Source organism: Oncorhynchus mykiss, chromosome 21 (genome assembly GCF_013265735.2).
Source record: "Oncorhynchus mykiss isolate Arlee chromosome 21, USDA_OmykA_1.1, whole genome shotgun sequence".
NCBI lineage: Eukaryota > Metazoa > Chordata > Actinopteri > Salmoniformes > Salmonidae > Oncorhynchus > Oncorhynchus mykiss.
This window is the reverse complement of record NC_048585.1, coordinates 4,408,118-4,422,323: the sequence shown is the minus strand read 5'-3', so window position 1 is coordinate 4,422,323 and position 14,206 is coordinate 4,408,118. Positions and strand designations below refer to the sequence as shown.

General features: G+C 45.7%; 1 protein-coding gene across 3 annotated transcripts in view; it reads right to left on the bottom strand.

Moving 5' to 3' along the window:
* The window catches only part of LOC110516816 (cullin-associated NEDD8-dissociated protein 1), a 57,221-nt gene that overhangs the window by 18,913 nt on the left and 24,102 nt on the right, over window positions 1-14,206 (bottom strand). For 2 of the 3 annotated variants that reach the window (XM_036956628.1, XM_036956629.1), the window contains exons 8-10: window positions 9,569-9,720; window positions 7,482-7,622; window positions 4,381-4,525 (exon numbers count right to left, since the gene is read on the bottom strand). In XM_036956628.1, the coding sequence (XP_036812523.1) occupies window positions 4,381-4,525; window positions 7,482-7,622; window positions 9,569-9,720 (438 nt within the window). The remainder of the gene's footprint in view (window positions 1-4,380; window positions 4,526-7,481; window positions 7,623-9,568; window positions 9,721-14,206) is intronic. The other variant, XM_036956630.1, reaches the window with a different exon arrangement.

Sequence of the window (14,206 nt, the reverse complement as noted above, 5' to 3'; positions counted from 1 at the left end):
CCCAGTGAGAGAGTCAATACGACCAGGGGAAGGTTCCCAGTGAGAGTCAATACGACCAGGGGAAGGTTCCCAGTGAGCGTCAATACGACCAGGGGAAGGTTCCCAGTGAGCGTCAATACGACCAGGGGAAGGTTCCCAGTGAGCGTCAATACGACCAGGGGAAGGTTCCCAGTGAGTGTCAATACGACCAGGGGAAGGTTCCCGGAGAGAGAGTCAATACGACCAGGAGAAGGTTCCCAGTGAGAGTCAATACAACAGGCTGATGACCAGCCTCTTTCAGATCCTCCACTCCCCTGGTGCATTCAGGGAAGGAGAAAACACAAAATAACCAGAAAGCTTCTCGTTGTAATTGATCCTAAATAATCCCATTGTATCACCGGTGGGGTACTGAAGTAGTGCACTGGTACTATTGGGGAGGAGGAGCATATTGGGGGAAACGGGAAAAACGGGTTTCTCCCCAAAAAAGGTCATTTAGAAAGGACAGAACAAGTTATTAAATCTTCTCTGTTGCCTTTTGACGTATGCCATTTACCTCTGAACCAGCCGTGACAAATCACCTGTGTTTGTCTAAAGGGAAAGACACTATGGCTGCAACCTACAATAACAACATGCAAAACTACCAATCTATCTAATCCTCTGAACCAGCCGTGATAAATCACCTGTGTTTGTCTAAAGGGAAAGACACTATGGCTGCAACCTACATTAACAACATGCAAAACTACCAATCTATCTAATCCTCTGAACCAGCCGTGACAAATCACCTGTGTTTGTCTAAAGGGAAAGACACTATGGCTGCAACCTACAATAACAACATGCAAAACTACCAATCTATCTAATCCTCTGAACCAGCCGTGACATATCACCTGTGTTTGTCTAAAGGGAAAGACACTATGGCTGCAACCTACATTAACAACATGCAAAACTACCAATCTATCTAATCCTCTGAACCAGCCGTGACATATCACCTGTGTTTGTCTAAAGGGAAAGACACTATGGCTGCAACCTACATTAACAACATGCAAAACTACCAATCTATCTAATCCTCTGAACCAGCCGTGACAAATCACCTGTGTTTGTCTAAAGGGAAAGACACTATGGCTGCAACCTACAATAACAACATGCAAAACTACTACCAATCCATCTAATCCTCTAGGGTCCCAAGAAACAAAGAGATCTTCTGTTGAATCTGACAATTAATCTTAATGGTTGTACAGTCGTCTCAAATAAAACTGTGAAGGACCTCGGCGTTACTCTGGACCCTGATCTCTCTTTTGAAGAACATATCAAGAATGTTTCAAGGACAGTTTTTTTTCCCCATCTACGTAACAGTGCAAAAATCAGAAACTTTCTGTCCAAAAATGATGCAGAAAAATTAATCCATGCTTTTGTTACTGCTAGGTTAGACTACTGCAATGCTCTACTTTTTGGCTACCTGGATAAAGCACTAAATAAACTTCAGTTAGAGCTAAATACGGCTGCTAGAATCCTGACTAGAACCAAAAAATGTTGATCATATTACTCCAGTGCTAGCCTCTCTACACCGGCTTCCTGTCAAAGCAAGGGCTGATTTCAAGGTTTTACTGCTAACCTACAAAACATTACATGGGCTTGCTCCTACCTATCTCTCTGATTTGGTCCTGCCGTACATACCTACACGTACGCTACGGTCACAAGACTCAGGCCCTCCTATTTGTCCCTAGAATTTCTAAGCAAACAGCTGGAGGCAGGGCTTTCTCCTATAGAGCTCCATTTTTATGGAACGGTCTGCCTACCCATGTGAGAGATGCAAACTCGGTCTCAACCTTTAAGTCTTTACTGAAGACTCATCTCTTCAGTGGGTCATATGATTGAGTGTTGTCTGGCCCAGGAGTGTGGAGGTGAACAGAAAGGCTCTGGAGCAACGAACCACCCTTGCTGTCTCTGCCTGGCCGGTTCCGCTCTCTCCACTGGGATTCGCTGCCTCTAACCCTATAACGGGCTGAGTCACTGGCTTACTAGGGCTATTTCATACTCGGCCTTGTCTCAGGATGGTAAGTTGGTGGTTGAAGCTACCCCTCTAGTGGTGTGGGGGCTGTGCTTTGGCAAAGTGGGTGGGGTTATATCCCTCCTGTTTGGCCCTGTTCTGGGGGTATCATCGGATGGGGCCACAGTGTCTCCTGATCCCTCCGGTCTCAGCCTCCAGTATTTATGCTGCAGTAGTTCATGTGTCGGGGGGCTAGGGTCAGTTTGTTATATCTGGAGTACTTCTCCTGTCTTATCCGGTGTCCTGTGTGAATTTAAGTATGCTCGCTCTAATTCCTTCTTTCTTTCTCTCTCTCGGAGGACCTGAGCCCTAGAACCACGCCTCAGGACTTTGTTAGATATCAATCAATCTATTCCTCTAGTGTAACACGTCGGTCAAATAATTCACTTTCTACTTCAGCATATTTCCTGTCAACTCAATAACTCTCATTCCACTAAGACGTGAAAGGCATTTAATGTCATAGCTTCATAAGAACCCAAAAACAGTCTGAGTCGGTCAGCCTCCGTCAGCGAGAGAGAGTGACCTCCAGACCAGATGGATGAGGCTGAAGAACATGCCCAGGGGCAGGAGCTTTGTTCCTGGGACCAGCACAGAGATGTTGGGTGAGAGCCCAGGCTAGCCTGGGGTAAAAGTCTGGCAGGAGTGAGATCAGAATCTCGGGGTGCCAACTACTGCCATTGTGCCCTTGAGCAAGAGATACTCCAGGGCAAATGTAGCTATGTAGCTGATCCAACGCTGCGTCCAGCCTCTCGTGTGTGTGTGTGTGTGTGTGTGTGTGTGTGTGTGTGTGTGTGTGTGTGTGTGTGTGTGTGTGTGTGTGTGTGTGAGTGACCAATTTCAGATTCACATTCAGTACACCCATCTAGTACCGAGTCAGACCCCCCTCTGCCTCCAGAACAGCCTGAATTCTTCAGGGCACTGAAACATTGCTCAAATTGGTGTTTTCCACTCTTCAATTGTCCAGTGTTGGTGATGGCCTGCCCACTGGAGCAGCTTTTTCTTGTTTTTAGCTGATAGGAACCCAGGGTGGTCGTCTGCTGCAATAGCCAATCGGTGACAAGGACCGACAAGTTGTGAGTTCTGAGCCGTTATTTTCCTGTTTGCCTGTTAGCTTGCATGATTCTTGTAATCCTCCTTGGACATCTCATCAACGAGCTGTTCCCACCCACAGGACTGCCTGTGGTGTTTTCGTTTGTCGCACTGTTCTCTGTAAACCCTAGACACTGACGTGCGTGAAAATTCCAGGAGGCCATTTGAGATACTAGAACCGTCACACCTTAGGTTATTCTAATGGAACAGTAACTGAATGCCTCAATGCCTGCCTGCTTTATATAGTAGGTTACCCATTCTAATGGAACAGTAACTGAATGCCTTGATGCCTGCCTGCTTTATATAGTAGGTTACCTATTCTAATGGAAGAGTAACTGAATGTCTTGATGACTGTGTGCTTTATATAGGAAGCCACAGCCACATGACTCACTGTCTGTAAAAGCAAAACATTTTTATGAACGGGGTGGTGTAGCTAATAAGGGTTAGGGTTAGGGTAGTATCCTACCTGGTACGAGGACAGGGATATGTTGTGTGAGGCTCCAGGGTTAGGGTAGTATCCTACCTGGTACGAGGACAGGGATATGTTGTGTGAGGCTCCAGGGTTAGGGTAGTATCCTACCTGGTACGAGGACAGGGATATGTTGTGTGAGGCTCCAGGGTTAGGGTAGTATCCTACCTGGTACGAGGACAGGGATATGTTGTGTGAGGCTCCAGGGTTAGGGTAGTATCCTACCTGGTACGAGGACAGGGATATGTTGTGTGAGGCTCCAGGGTTAGGGTAGTAACCTACCTGGTACGAGGACAGGGATATGTTGTGTGAGGCTCCAGGGTTAGGGTAGTAACCTACCTGGTACGAGGACAGGGATATGTTGTGTGAGGCTCCAGGGTTAGGGTAGTAACCTACCTGGTACGAGGACAGGGATATGTTGTGTGAGGGCTCCAGGGTTAGGGTAGTAACCTACCTGGTACGAGGACAGGGATATGTTGTGTGAGGCTCCAGGGTTAGGGTAGTATCCTACCTGGTACGAGGACAGGGATATGTTGTGTGAGGGCTCCAGGGTTAGGGTAGTAACCTACCTGGTACGAGGACAGGGATATGTTGTGTGAGGCCTCCAGGGTTAGGGTAGTATCCTACCTGGTACGAGGACAGGGATATGTTGTGTGAGGCTCCAGGGTTAGGGTAGTATCCTACCTGGTACGAGGACAGGGATATGTTGTGTGAGGCTCCAGGGTTAGGGTAGTATCCTACCTGGTACGAGGACAGGGATATGTTGTGTGAGGCCTCCAGGGTTAGGGTAGTATCCTACCTGGTACGAGGACAGGGATATGTTGTGTGAGGGCTCCAGGCAGCACGTTGACCAGCTCCGTCAGCATGTTGAAGCAGCACTGTCGTGTCTTGACACTTTTCTCCTTCATCTGCTTATGCAGGGCCTTAACGATCATTGGCACCTGCAGCAGCACCCGGAGGGAGGGAGAAATATCAGACATACCACTGACCAATACATACTGACTAATACATACTGACTATTACATACTACAACTACCACTAGGAGATCTAGATATACCGACTAATACATACTGACTAATACATACTGACTAATACATACTACAACTAGGAGATATAGATATACTGACTAATACATACTACCACTAGGAGATATAGACATACCACTGACTAATACATACTGACTAATACATACTACAACTAGGAGATATAGATATACTAACTAATACATACTACCACTAGGAGATAGACATGCCACTGACTAATACATACTGACGAATACATACTACCACTAGGAGATATAGACATACCACTGACTAATACATACTACCACTAGGAGATATAGACATACTGACTAATACATACTACAACTAGGAGATATAGATATACTGACTAATACATACTACCACTAGGAGATATAGACATACCACTGACTAATACATACTGACTAATACATACTGACTAATACATACTACCACTAGGAGATATAGACATACCACTGACTAACACATACTGACTAACACATGCTGACTAACACATGCTGACTAACACATGCTGACTAACACATGCTGACTAACACATGCTGACTAATACATACTACAACTAGGAGATATAGATATACTGACTAATACATACTACCACTAGGAGATATAGACATACCACTGACTAATACATACTACCACTAGGAGATAGACATACCACTGACTAATACATACTACCACTAGGAGATATAGACATACCACTGACTAATACATACTGACTAACACATGCTGACTAACACATGCTGACTAACACATGCTGACTAACACATGCTGACTAACACATGCTGACTAACACATGCTGACTAACACATGCTGACTAACACATGCTGACTAACACATACTGACTAACACATACTGACTAATACATACTGACTAATACACACTGACTAATACATACTACCACTAGGAGATATAGACATACTGACTAATACATACTAGAACTACCACTAGGAGATATAGATATACTGACTAATACATACTGACTAATACATAATACCACTAGGAGATGTATACATACTGACTAATACATACTACCACTAGGAGATATAGACATACCACTGACTAATACATACTACCACTAGGAGATATAGATATACTGACTAATACATACTAGAACTACCACTAGGAGATATAGACATACCACTGACTAATACATACTACCACTAGGAGATATAGACATACCACTGACTAATACATACTACCACTAGGAGATATAGATATACTGACTAATACATACTACCACTAGGAGATATAGACATACCACTGACTAATACATACTACCACTAGGAGATATAGATATACTGACTAATACATACTGACTAATACATACTACCACTAGGAGATATAGATATACCACTGACTAATACATACTACCACTAGGAGATATAGATATACTGACTAATACATACTACCACAGGGAGATATAGATATGCTGACTAATACATACTACCACTAGGAGATATAGATATACTGACTAATACATACTACCACTAGGAGATATAGACATACCACTGACTAATACATACTACCACTAGGAGATATAGATATACTGACTAATACATACTAGAACTACCACTAGGAGATATAGACATACCACTGACTAATACATACTACCACTAGGAGATATAGATATACTGACTAATACATACTACCACTAGGAGATATAGATATACCACTGACTAATACATACTGACTAATACATACTACCACTAGGAGATATAGATATACTGACTAATACATACTAGAACTACCACTAGGAGATATAGATATACTGACTAATACATACTACCACTAGGAGATATAGACATACTGACTAATACACACTGACTAATACATACTACCACTAGGAGATATAGACATACTGACTAATACATACTACCACTAGGAGATATGGACATACTGACTAATACATACTAGAACTACCACTAGGAGATAGACATACTACTCTGTCTGTGTGTGTGTGTGTGTGTGTGTGTGTGTGTGTATTAACATAGGAGTATGACATTGGTGTGATGCATTAATACAGGTAACCAGGTAGTACCATTAATACAGGTAACCAGATAGTACCATTAATACAGGTAACCAGGTAGTACCATTAATACAGGTAACCAGGTAGTATCATTAATACAGGTAACCAGGTAGTACCATTAATACAGGTAACCAGGTAGTACCATTAATACATGTAACCAGGTAGTATCATTAATACAGGTAACCAGGTAGTACCATTAATACAGGTAACCAGGTAGTACCATTAATACAGGTAACCAGGTAGTACCATTAATACAGGTAACCAGGTAGTACCATTAATACAGGTAACCAGGTAGTACCATTAATACAGGTAACCAGGTAGTACCATTAATACAGGTAACCAGGTAGTACCATTAATACAGGTAACCAGGTAGTACCATTAATACAGGTAACCAGGTAGTACCATTAATACAGGTAACCAGGTAGTACCATTAATACAGGTAACCAGGTAGTATCATTAATACAGGTAACCAGGTAGTACCATTAATACAGGTAACCAGGTAGTACCATTAATACAGGTAACCAGGTAGTACCATTAATACAGGTAACCAGGTAGTACCATTAATACAAGTAACCAGGTAGTATCATTAATACAGGTAACCAGGTAGTATCATTAAAACAGGTAACCAGGTAGTATCATTAATACAGGTAACCAGGTAGTACCATTAAGACCAGGCTAGTAGGGAACATGCCAAAACAGCCCGAAAATGTGTATTTATGAAATATCACACGGCACATATTTAGGATCCTTGGCTAAAAGAACCTCACCCACCATTGGCTTGTAGAGCTTAAGGTCTGGGCGGTGCCTCTCGCTCTCTCTCTCTGTGTGTTTTACCTGGTTCTGCAGCATGGTGAGTGGAGTCTCTCCCTGTTCCATGGCATCTGGGTCACACAGCCAGCTCTGAGCAGGACGTGTCTGCTTCAGCAACGACAGGTAGGCATGGAACACGTCAGCCTTCACGTTCTCCTCCCGCTCCTACAATCAATACATCAGTCAATACATCAGCCTTCACGTTCTCCTCCCGCTCCTACAATCCACCAATCAATACATCAGCTTTCATGTTCTCCTCCCGCTCCTACAATCAATACATCAGCCTTCACGTTCTCCTCCCGCTCCTACAATCCACCAATCAATACATCGGCCTTCACGTTCTCCTCCCGCTCCTACAATCAATACATCAGCCTTCACGTTCTCCTCCCGCTCCTACAATCCACCAATCAATACATCAGCCTTCACGTTCTCCTCCCGCTCCTACAATCAATACATCAATCAATACATCGGCCTTCACGTTCTCCTCCCGCTCCTACAATCAATACATCAATCAATACATCAGCCTTCACGATCTCCTACCGCTCCTACAATCAATACATCAATCAATACATCAGCCTTCACGTTCTCCTCCCGCTCCTACAATCAATACATCAATCAATACATCGGCCTTCACGTTCTCCTCCCGCTCCTACAATCAATACATCAATCAATACATCAGCCTTCACGTTCTCCTCCCGCTCCTACAATCAATACATCAGCCTTCACGTTCTCCTCCCGCTCCTACAATCCACCAATCAATACATCAGCTTTCATGTTCTCCTCCCGCTCCTACAATCAATACATCAGCCTTCACGTTCTCCTCCCGCTCCTACAATCCACCAATCAATACATCAGCCGTCACGTTCTCCTCCCGCTCCTACAATCAATACATCAATCAATACATCAGCCTTCACGTTCTCCTCCCGCTCCTACAATCCACCAATCAATACATCAGCCTTCACGTTCTCCTCCCGCTCCTACAATCAATACATCAATCAATACATCAGTCTTCACGTTCTCCTCCCGCTCCTACAATCAATACATCAGTCTTCACGTTCTCCTCCCGCTCCTACAATCCACCAATCAATACATCGGCCTTCACGTTCTCCTCCCGCTCCTACAATCAATACATCAGCCTTCACGTTCTCCTCCCGCTCCTACAATCCACCAATCAATACATCAGCCTTCACGTTCTCCTCCCGCTCCTACAATCAATACATCAATCAATACATCGGCCTTCACGTTCTCCTCCCGCTCCTACAATCAATACATCAATCAATACATCAGCCTTCACGTTCTCCTCCCGCTCCTACAATCAATACATCAATCAATACATCAGCCTTCACGTTCTCCTCCCGCTCCTACAATCCACCAATCAATACATCAGCCTTCACGTTCTCCTCCCGCTCCTACAATCAATACATCAATCAATACATCAGTCTTCACGTTCTCCTCCCGCTCCTACAATCCACCAATCAATACATCAGCTTTCATGTTCTCCTCCCGCTCCTACAATCAATACATCAGCCTTCACGTTCTCCTCCCGCTCCTACAATCCACCAATCAATACATCAGCCGTCACGTTCTCCTCCCGCTCCTACAATCAATACATCAATCAATACATCAGCCTTCACGTTCTCCTCCCGCTCCTACAATCCACCAATCAATACATCAGCCTTCACGTTCTCCTCCCGCTCCTACAATCAATACATCAATCAATACATCAGTCTTCACGTTCTCCTCCCGCTCCTACAATCAATACATCAATCAATACATCAGTCTTCACGTTCTCCTCCCGCTCCTACAATCAATACATCAGCCTTCACGTTCTCCTCCCGCTCCTACAATCCACCAATCAATACATCAGCCTTCACGTTCTCCTCCCGCTCCTACAATCAATACATCAGCCAATCAAATTGTATTGATAAAAGCCCTTTTTGTGACAACTGTTGATATCAAAGTGCTTTTACTTTTTAGTAACTCTGCCTCGACTCAGAGAGCAAACAAACAAACACAAAACAGATGCCCAACGGCTAGGTAAAACTCCCTGGAAGATGTAGACCTAGAGGAGCACAGAGGTAGTGTGAGTGTGTGTGTGTGTGTGTGTGTGCCTTGAAGCGGGCGATGAGCGCGGGCGACACGGTCCGGTAGAACTCAGGCAGCATCTCGTGACGTGTGCTGACCACGGCGTCCAGACACTTGGCGGCCGCACGGCGAACCTTCCAGCTCATGTCGTCGTCGTCGCTGTACTCGTCATCACTTCCTGTAAAAAAAAAAAAAAAAAAGGTCAGGGGTCAAAGGGCGGTGGGAATGTGAGGTTAGATAATAACTGCTGCTAGACTGTGTTAAGTATTAGAACGAATGACAATAGTTACATTAGCTGGTAGAAAACACCAACATCTCAAACACAGGTTACACACAGCACATCTACTAGTCTAGAGAGACCACCTGACTACCACATCTCAAACACAGGTTACACACAGCACAGCTACTAGTCTAGAGAGACCACCTGACTACCACATCTCAAACACAGGTTACACACAGCACAGCTACTAGTCTAGAGAGACCACCTGACTACCACATCTCAAACACAGGTTACACACAGCACAGCTACTAGTCTAGAGAGACCACCTGACTACCACATCTCAAACACAGGTTACACACAGCACAGCTACTAGTCTAGAGAGACCACCTGACTACCACATCTCAAACACAGGTTACACACAGCACATCTACTAGTCTAGAGAGACCACCTGACTACCACATCTCAAACACAGGTTACACACAGCACAGCTACTAGTCTAGAGCGACCACCTGACGACCACATCTCAAACACAGGTTACACACAGCACAGCTACTAGTCTAGAGCGACCACCTGACGACCACATCTCAAACACAGGTTACACACAGCACATCTACTAGTCTAGAGAGACCACCTGACGACCACATCTCAAACACAGGTTACACACAGCACAGCTACTAGTCTAGAGAGACCACCTGGCTACCACCTGACGACCACCTGGCTACCACATCTCAAACACAGGTTACACACAGCACATCTACTAGTCTAGACCGACCACCTGACGACCACATGACGACCACAAACAATACTGTCATCACATGGTTGTTCCAGGGCCTAACCTCAAATCCTTCCAATGAGATTTGACCTGTGAAGTTTGACAGAGATACACTCAATCATCACAGGCTAGGAGGCTAGTCCCAACACTGTGCTGCCCTGGGCCTGATGAGGCTAGTCCCAACACTGTGCTGCCCTGGACGTGATGAGGCTAGTCCCAACACTGTGCTGCCCTGGACCTGATGAGGCTAGTCCCAACACTGTGCTGCCCTGGGCCTGATGAGACCACGAGGCTAGTCACAACACTGTGCTACCCTGGGCCTGATGAGACCAGTCCCAACACTGTGCTGCCCTGGGCCTGATGAGACCAGTCCCAACACTGTGCTGCCCTGGGCCTGATGAGACCACGAGGCTAGTTCCAACACTGTGCTACCCTGGGCCTGATGAGACCAGTCCCAACACTGTGCTGCCCTGGGCCTGATGAGACCAGTCCCAACACTGTGCTGCCCTGGGCCTGATGAGACCAGTCCCAACACTGTGCTGCCCTGGGCCTGATGAGACTAGTCCCAACACTGTGCTGCCCTGGGCCTGATGAGACTAGGAGGCTAGTCCCAACACTGTGCTGCCCTGGGCCTGATGAGACTAGGAGGCTAGTCCCAACACTGTGCTGCCCTGGGCCTGATGAGACCAGTCCCAACACTGTACTGCCCTGGGCCTGATGAGACTAGTCCCAACACTGTGCTGCCCTGGGCCTGATGAGGCTAGTCCCAACACTGTGCTGCCCTGGGCCTGATGAGACTAGGAGGCTAGTCCCAACACTGTGCTGCCCTGGGCCTGATGAGACTAGGAGGCTAGTCCCAACACTGTGCTGCCCTGGGCCTGATGAGACCAGTCCCAACACTGTGCTGCCCTGGGCCTGTTTACAAGCTAGCTACACACAGCCAGTCAGTCAGCACCATTCATTATTAAAGGAAGCAGCCAATAGGAATAAGTAGGAATATGATTTATGGATGACTGGCAAACTGTGCTAAAGCTTAGTGCTGTAGAAGATACGAGCAACACTCCGGGCTCCAAAAAAACACTCGTTGTCAACAGCCACTTTATAAATGAAATACTTCAGCATTCTGGGAGCATACACTATGGTTGGTGGAGAGACACGACAACCAGAGAGTGTGTGAGTCAGGGAAGAGAGGAGGAAGGGGACAGAGAGGAGGAAGGGGACAGAGAGGAGGAAGGGGACAGAGAGGAGGAAGGGGACAGAGAGGAGGAAGGGGAGGAAGGGGACAGAGAGGAGGAAGGGGACAGAGAGGAGGAAGGGGACAGAGAGGAGGAAGGGGACAGAGAGGAGGAAGGGGACAGAGAGGAGGAAGGGGACAGAGAGGAGGAAGGGGAGGAAGGGGACAGAGAGGAGGAGGAAGGGGACAGAGAGGAGGAAGGGGACAGAGGAGGAAGGGGACAGAGAGGAGGGAGAGGACAGAGAGGAGGGAGAGGACAGAGAGGAGAGAGGGGAGGAAGGGGACAGAGAGGAGAGAGAGGAGGAAGGGGACAGAGAGGAGGAAGGGGACAGAGAGGAGGAAGGGGACAGAGAGGAGGAAGGGGACAGAGAGGAGGGAGAGGACAGAGAGGAGAGAGGGGAGGAAGGGGACAGAGAGGAGAGAGGGGAGGAAGGGGACAGAGAGGAGGAAGGGGACAGAGAGGAGAGAGAGGAGGAAGGGGACAGAGAGCCATCTCTATCAGCTGTAGTAGATGTAATGACAAGGACAGAGAGCCATCTCTAAGAGCTGTAGTAGAGGTAATGACAAGGACAGAGAGCCATCTCTATCAGCTATAGTAGATGTAATGACAGGAGGCCTGCTGAAAGCAGCTAGCAGTACCTGCTCCAATAGCAGTCCTCCATTCAGACTGTAGATAATAACATTCAGTCTCATAACAAGGCAGGGAGAGAGACAGAGGGAGGGAGAGAGACAGAGGGAGGGAGAGAGACAGAGGGAGGGAGAGAGAGAGACAGAGGCAGGGGGAGGGAGAGACAGAGGCAGGGGGAGGGTGAGACAGAGGCAGGGGGAGGGAGAGACAGAGGCAGGGGGAGGGAGAGACAGAGGGGAGACCGAGGCAGGGAGAGAGACAGAGGGAGGGAGAGAGACAGAGGGAGGGAGAGAGACAGAGGGAGGGAGAGGGGAGGAGAGAGAGAGGGGAGACAGAGGGAGGGAGGCTGGCTGCCTTCAATATTTAGTCCATTATTCTATGTTTATTTCACAGTGCTCATGCGTGGCCAAGCAACAGATTGTCTTTCTGGCTGAGCTCTTACAGTCAAAGCAACAAACGACACACTAACCGTGTCAGTGCAGTGGGGACTTACAACTGGGGGTTATTCTGCACACAGTAAGACTCCTGAAAATGGAAGACACATTTAATAGATAGAACTAGTTCTAACTTCTCTCACACGGAGGCAGATCGCTGAAGAGACGAGTCCTATAGGTCTCTTCTGAAGTGATGAAGAGTCATATATATATATATATATATATATATATATATATATATATATATATATATATATATATATATATATATATATATATATATATATATATATATATATATATATATATATATATATATATATATATATATACAAACACACACACGTATCTCCTGAAGTGATGAAGAGTCCTATAGGTCTCTCCTGAAGTGATGAAGAGTCCTATAGGTCTCTCCTGAAGTGATGAAGAGTTATATAGGTCTCTCCTGAAGTGATGAAGAGTTATATAGGTCTCTCCTGAAGTGATGAAGAGTCATATATATATATATATATATATATATATATACACACACATCTCCTGAAGTGATGAAGAGTCCTATATTCCTCTTCTTAACAAGTGGAGGAGGTTATTATTAGAGATGTGGCAATACCTTTCTTGATTGTCCCTGAGGGGGATGTAAATAAAGGTGTAAAACCTTGATAGTAGGCTGAGAGCAGGCTGAGAGCAGGCTTGGGCGGTATACAGATTTCTATACAGTCATACCGTTCATCCGCCATCCCGGGATTTACACTATTACCGACATAGCACACAAGGGGGCGCTAAAAGAAAAGCCCATTGGGTCTCTGCTACCAGAATGCTAACAAAATTAGGACAAGTAATAGCGAAATCACATCGCTAAATGCTAAGGAGCGCAAACGAGCATAAACTAAATTGCGAAGACAGGCAAACCCAGCTCATAAAAGTTATACAAGCATAGCTACCCAATGTAAAGTAACAAGTATAGCTAGTAGCTACCGGATGTAGAGTGACACAAGCATAGCTAGTAGCTACCGGATGTAAAGTGACACAAGCATAGCTAGTAGCTACCGGATGTAAAGTGACACAAGCATAGCTAGTAGCTACCGGATGTAAAGTGACACAAGCATAGCTAGTAGCTACCGGATGTAAAGTGACACAAGCATAGCTAGTAGCTACCGGATGTAAAGTGACACAAGCATAGCTAGTAGCTACCGGATGTAAAGTTACACAAGCATAGCTAGTAGCTACCGGATGTAAAGTTACAAGTATAGCTAGTAGTTACCGGATGTAAAGTTACAAGTATAGCTAGTAGCTACCGGATGTAAAGTTACAAGTATAGCTAGTAGCTACCGGATGTAAAGTTACAAGTATAGCTAGTAGCTACCGGATGTAAAGTT